The following is a 6,637-nucleotide window of genomic DNA, read 5'->3' as shown; positions in this document are numbered from 1 at the left end:
TACCAATTAAAGTTGCACAAACACAAAGATTATAAGAACTTCTCTTCTTATTAGATTTAGAAACTCTCTCAAAACTAAACATTTCAATGTGTTTCTCTTGATGGAACATCTCTCCATGAGAACTCTTTATATAGGAAGAAGCTACATCTTTTCCTAAGAGCGAAGCTACATCTTTTCCTAATAATAATATGGAAACATTCCTAAGCTCGATATGTTTTCCTTTTTACTTAACCCATCAAACTTCACTTTAATGAATTATCCAACAAAAAGTTCAAAAACCCAACAAAGACAAATCTCTCTCTTCTCTCCTGATGAATTCGATGTTCAGTGCCTTCGACGACATGTCCGCAGAGATTATGGGGAAGAAAGTCACCGCAGCGTCTTATGTCTGCAACCCCTCTCAAGCTGCTTCTTCCGGTGGTGGCGGTGGTCAAACTGTGTCTTTGCTGAAGAAAGACGAAAACGCTACCAGTTTGGCGAAGAAGCAACCGAGGTATGCTCTGGAGCTCGACGGGATTCATTGCTTCGAGACCATTGTTCGTTCTTGATTCCAACCAAGATTACACATCTTTTTTTTTGTTCTAATCCATCATGTAAATACACTTTCCGGAAAAAAAAAAGATTTAAATTCTTAATTAAAATCATCCTTTTGTGGTTGGTTCATCTGTTTTGCAGTTTATGTTTGCTTTGGTTTCTAATTCTTGAATATGTATATAAAGTAAATAAAAGTTTTTTTTTTCTCTAAGCGAGAATCGATGAATCCTCCATTATCAAGTTAAGGTTTGGGATTGATAGGCAAAAAAAATTGGGGGTTTTAGATGATCCATGTAATGTTTAGCATGAACATCATCATTATCATAACCTACACTAATCCTCATCCATGACAAGAAGCTGAAGCAATTTATAGTTTAGAAACTGGTGTGCCATATTGCTCTTCGCAGCATCATTGGTGTATTTCAAGCATCCTATCCACGGATTTGCAGATTCCGCTGCAGCTCCAGTCGAATGAAGCTGCACAAGGGCTCGCTGCCTGACCCATCCACTCACAATCCGCACTACACTCATCTCATTTAGACGTGATTCTTGAATCTCAGTTGCTTAGTTGATTTGTTATAGGCTGATTTTATCTTTTACCTAAGGGTGTTCCGCAGCAGAGGCTTCTTGGCCAAAGAGCTATTTATAGTTCAGAAACTGGTGTGCCATATTTCTCCTTCGCCTTCTCCGCAGGAGCATTCTATCCACAGATATGCAGATTCCGCTGCAGCTCCAGTCAATAAATGCTGCACAAGGTTCCCTGCTTGAACCTTCCACTCACAATTTGCGCATACAAATCATCTAAACTTGATTCTTGAATCTCGGTGGCTTAATTGATGTCTTATAGGCTGATTTTATCGTTAACCTAAGGGTGTTCCGCAGCAGAGGCTTCTACCATCGATGTGTTCAACATCCAGACCAATGAACAAAGATCCTAAGAGATATCTTCATTTGCATATTTGTGTAGTTGTTTCTTGAAGTAGACACTGAACTTCCAATACTCTGGCTCATGGTACTCGACTCCTCTGCACACCCGGGGAAAAAGAGTCAAAGATATGTGCAAAAGCATGAGCGTGTGACAGATTTTGCTGCTTACTTTTGAGCTAAGACAGGTCCAGACTTCATGCAACCAATGTACACACGTGGTTTTGATTTGTGGCGAGTCAATGTAGAATTCCTGAATGATAAATAAGCTTTAGTCAAAGGTTTTATGGAACAGTAGTTATGCGAACCAAATGGTCCGATCAAGATCACCGAATCTAACCAGAGAATTGGTTAAGAAGATAAAAGGCGTTTCCTAATTTTCTAGTGTCGCTTTCAATGTTTCCTTGAATGCAGGAGATTGATCTCCACATCTCCATTTATTTAGTTACTAATAAGAGTTAACTATTTTGATTTTTAAATATTAACTATATAGTTATTCTTTTGGACGCTGTATTCTGAACAACAACAAAATTCTGAATTGTATGTTTGTGTGAATACATATTTTCTTAGAAAAATCCATAAAATTATACATTTTTAAATAGATGTTTGATACAATTTTCCATTTCTTATATTACATATTAACTTATTATTTAATTTTTCTTATATTGTAAGACAATTCTCTCAAATAGATCTTTTTAAGTTTTTGTCACAAAAATAGTTTTCAATAAGGAAAATGACCAAAATAGCTCATTTTAATTTTAAATTTTTTAAAAATGGCTATCTTAGGAAATTTCTCTATATTGTATATTTATTTATTCTAATTTTTTTGCTTTTATATCAGATGGTAATATATTACAATAGATGTTTAATGTAATATTTCTATTTTTATATTTTATATTTGCTTATTATTTAGTTAACTATACACTTTTCTATTTAACTATACATTTTTCAGATAGATGTTTAATTTAGTTTTTTTCTATTTTTATATTGTATATTTACTTGTTTCTTATCTTTTTTGTATATTTATTTATTCTAAATTTCTTGCTATATCAGTTATAATAGTATGATATATATTTATTGTAATATTTTAATTTCTTATATATTATATTTACTTATTATTATTTTTCTTTTATTTTATATTTACTTATTATAATATGTAACATTTCTATTTCTTATATTGTATATTTACTTATTATTTATTTCTTCCTATATTGTATATATATTTACTTATAAAAAGATTTGTAAATAATAAAAATGTAAAACAATACATTTTCAGATAGGTATTTAATGTAGTTTTTCTATTTCTTATATCATATATTTATTTATCATTTATTTTTATTCTAATATTATGATATATGTTTAATGTAATATTTTTGTTTCTTATACTCTATATTTACTTATTATTTATTTTAGTATACATTTTTCACATAGATGTCTAATTTATTTTTTTCAGTTCTCATATTGTATATTTACTTACTGTGTATTTTTCATTATATTGTATATTTACTTATTCTAATATTACGATAGATTTTTAATATAATATTTCTATTTCTTATATTGTATATTTGTTTCTTATTTTTTACTATACACTTTTTAGAGAGATGTTTAATTTATTTTTTTATTTCTTAATTATATTTTAACTATTACGATAGATGACCAAAATATATACTTTTAATTTTGAAAAATTTAATATGTATTTTATTTTTTATAGTTTGAATTATATCTTCAAAACCTCACCCCTTAACTCTAAACTCTAAGTCTAGATTAGTTAACCCTGTTTAAATGTAGTTTTACTGTTTAATAAAACTCCTATTGGTCATATTTCTCATTGAGGGCTATTTTGTGACAAAATCTTAAAAATGAATATCCTAGAAACTTTTCTATATTGTATATTAATTTACTATAATTTTCTTGCTTTTATATCAAATGGTAATATTACGATAGATGTTTAATATAATATTTTTATTTTATATAATGTATATTTGCTTATTATTAGTTTAACTATATATTTTCCATTTAACTATACATTTTTCAGATATATTTTTAATTTAGTTTTTCTATTTTTCTATTGTATATTTACTTACTGTTTATCTTTTTTTTATTTTGTATATTTATTTATTATACATTTCTTGTTATATCAATTATAATATTATGATATTTATTTAATGCAATATTTTTATTTCTTATATATTATATTTACTTAATATTTATTTTTTATTTTATTTTATATTAACTTATTATAATATGTAACATTTCTATTTCTTAATTGTACATTTACTTATTATATATTTCTTCCTATATTGTATAAATATTTACTTATTAGAATATTTATAAATAATAAAATGTAAAACAAATGGTAATATTATTTATAGATGTTAAATGTAATATATATATTTCTTATATTGTATATTTACTTATTATTTATTATTTATTTTACTTTGCGTTTTTATATTTCAATTGTTCAATGTAGTTCTTATATTTCTTATTTTATATATTTAATTATTTTTTATTTTTATTCTAATATTTGATAGATGTTTAATGTAAGATTTTTGTTTTATACTCTATATTTACTTATTATTTATTTTACAATACATTTTTCAGATAGATGTCTAATTTAGTTTTTTCAGTTCTGATATTGTATATTTACTTATTGTGTATTACGATAGATTTTTAATATAATATTTCTATTTCTTATATTTTTTCTTTACTTCTTATTTATTTTACTATACATTTTTCAGAGATATGTTTAATTTAGTTTTTTCTTTTATTTTTAATTGTATTTTACCTATTGTTTATTTTTCTTATATTTTATGTTTAGTTATTCTATTTTTTTTACTTTTATATCAAATGAAAATATTAGGGGAAATTACATGTTTACCACTTTCATGGTATCACTTTTCATTTTTACCACCACTAAAGAAACATTTTCAAAAATACATTTTTCATTAAGTGATAAAAAACTCGTATGCCCTTGTTATTATATATATAATACATAGTTATTTAAATTAAAAAAAATTAAAAAAAATAAAAAAAAACAAAAAAAGTAAATTTTTTTTATGTTTTCGATTATACTTTTTCAAATTCAAACTTTTTATAAATTTTTTTTCTTGAAATTTCATTTTTCGAATTCTTTTTTTTACTTTTTCAAGTTTCTTTTTGAAAAAACGAAAAATTATGTTTGAAACTATTTTATATATATTTTTAAATATTTATTTATATATTTATATATTTTTTACCTTCTAGGTAGATTAGTGTCTCTGATTTATCTCTGGGCTTATTTGCCTAATAACCAAATTCATAATAGAAATTAAATGGATGGCATTGATGTTGACATAATGAAGAAACTATCATTTATGCTATGTTTCATCCGGTTATATCCTCTTTAATTACAAGTGACCGGTGAAAAAAAAAGAAAAGAAATAACCTTAAAGTTTTAAGGTGTAGACACCATAATAGATAACTGTTCAGAATGAAAGATATGGAAGACATCCATGTAACTTGTCTTTATTACCACATACAATTTTAAATTAGTTCAATAAAATAAATAAATGAATTAATGGTGTAAAAACTGAAATGAATTTAGTGCTGAAAAATAAATGTATGGTTCCATTTCATATGAAATATATTATATGACTCTAATCCAACACACAACTCTTAAATGTTAAACTCATACCTAACTTTTGAATATTAAACCCTAAACTGTTATCACTAAACCCAAACTTCAATCTCCACTTTTCAAATACTAATCACTAAACCTAAATCTTAATCACTAAACCCTAAACCCAGATATAGACCCTAAACTTAAGTATAGATCCCAAACCCAGATAGATTGGAACAAAAAATATAGTATAGTATATAATGGTGAACAAAAGAGAACACTATTTATTAATCGTCAAATGAAACAATACATGATAGGGTCACTAAACCTAAATCTCAACCCCACCTTCCATATACTAAACTCTAAATCTTAATCACTAAACCCTAAATGAATAAACTAACATTTAGGCTTCATAGTATCCAGTTATACCCTCCATATATGCAAGTTACCGGTACAAAAGAAGAAAGAAATGACTCAAAGAAAGAAGAAAGACACACCACTGATTAATAAAGCTAAACCTAAATTAAGGAAGCATAAACTCAAATAGAACATATATAATATGGTTTACTAAATCCAAACCTACTTACTAAATCTAAACCCTATGCATGAATCTTTAAACCCAAATACAATCTATAAATTATTTCTCAATATTTGACACTTAAGGGCACATTTACTTGGATAGCATCTTACATATCTTCTATTCCATATAGTCTAAGTAGTATAGTACACTAATTTTTCAAATAATCAAAATTTTTCAGTGGTGTATCCATAGTATAAAATGCAAATAGTCAACCCTCCCCACCCGCAAAAATACAACAATACAATACACACCATTAATTATTAAAGCTAAACTCCGATTAAGGAAGCATAAACCCAAATACTATATATATAATATGGTTTACTATACTCAAACCTCTAATTAGTAAATCTAAACCCTAGGTAGAAACCTATAAACCCAAATACAATCTATAATTTGTTTTCAATAGTTGACACTTGAAGGCACATTTTGAATATTAAACCCTAAATTGCTATCACTAAACCCAAACCTTAACCCCACACCATCCAAATACTAAACTCTAAACTCTAATCACTAAATTTTAAATCCAAGTATAGACCCTAACACTACAAGAAAACATAATCTTAACGAGGGCGGTTTTCCTCGTTAGTTCGTCGTAAAAGAGGCTTTACGACGAATTAGCGAGGAAGCGCGTTTGCTCGTTACTCATCTGTCGTAACACATATTTCCTCGCTAATTCGTCGTAACTTAGCGAGGAATATATTTCGTCGTAAAGACGAAGTAGAGCTTTTCGTCGTAAAGACCACGTCAATATTCCACGTAAGGACGTCGCTATATTTCCTCGTAAATACCTCGAAACGAGTTCCTCGTAATCTACACGTAAATACCTTGAAAGTGTTTCCTCGCAAAATACACGTAACGACCACAAAAGGATTTCCTCGTAAAATACTCGTTTATCTTTCCTCGGAAATGTTTTCTCGTAAAATACTCGTTTACTATTTCTCGTCATTTCCTCGTAAGGTTTCCACGTAAAGAGGTCGTACATTAGCTACGAATTTACTTCG

General features: G+C 27.3%; 1 protein-coding gene across 1 annotated transcript; it reads left to right on the top strand.

Annotated features, from left to right (window-relative positions):
• Positions 1-271: 271 nt before the first annotated feature.
• Positions 272-671, top strand: LOC106294147. Its single transcript, XM_013729748.1, has one exon. The coding sequence runs from the start codon at positions 312-314 to the stop codon at positions 546-548; it is 237 nt and encodes a 78-aa protein (XP_013585202.1). The 5' UTR covers positions 272-311; the 3' UTR covers positions 549-671.
• Positions 672-6,637: the final 5,966 nt, after the last annotated feature.

Source organism: Brassica oleracea, chromosome C5 (genome assembly GCF_000695525.1).
Source record: "Brassica oleracea var. oleracea cultivar TO1000 chromosome C5, BOL, whole genome shotgun sequence".
Lineage (NCBI taxonomy): Eukaryota > Viridiplantae > Streptophyta > Magnoliopsida > Brassicales > Brassicaceae > Brassica > Brassica oleracea.
This window is presented reverse-complemented; position numbering and strand designations above follow the sequence as displayed.

Excerpts from the sequence above, each read along its gene's own strand:
- LOC106294147 (XM_013729748.1), top strand. The coding sequence starts at position 312 with ATGAATTCGATGTTCAGTGCCTTCGACGACATGTCCGCAGAGATTATG.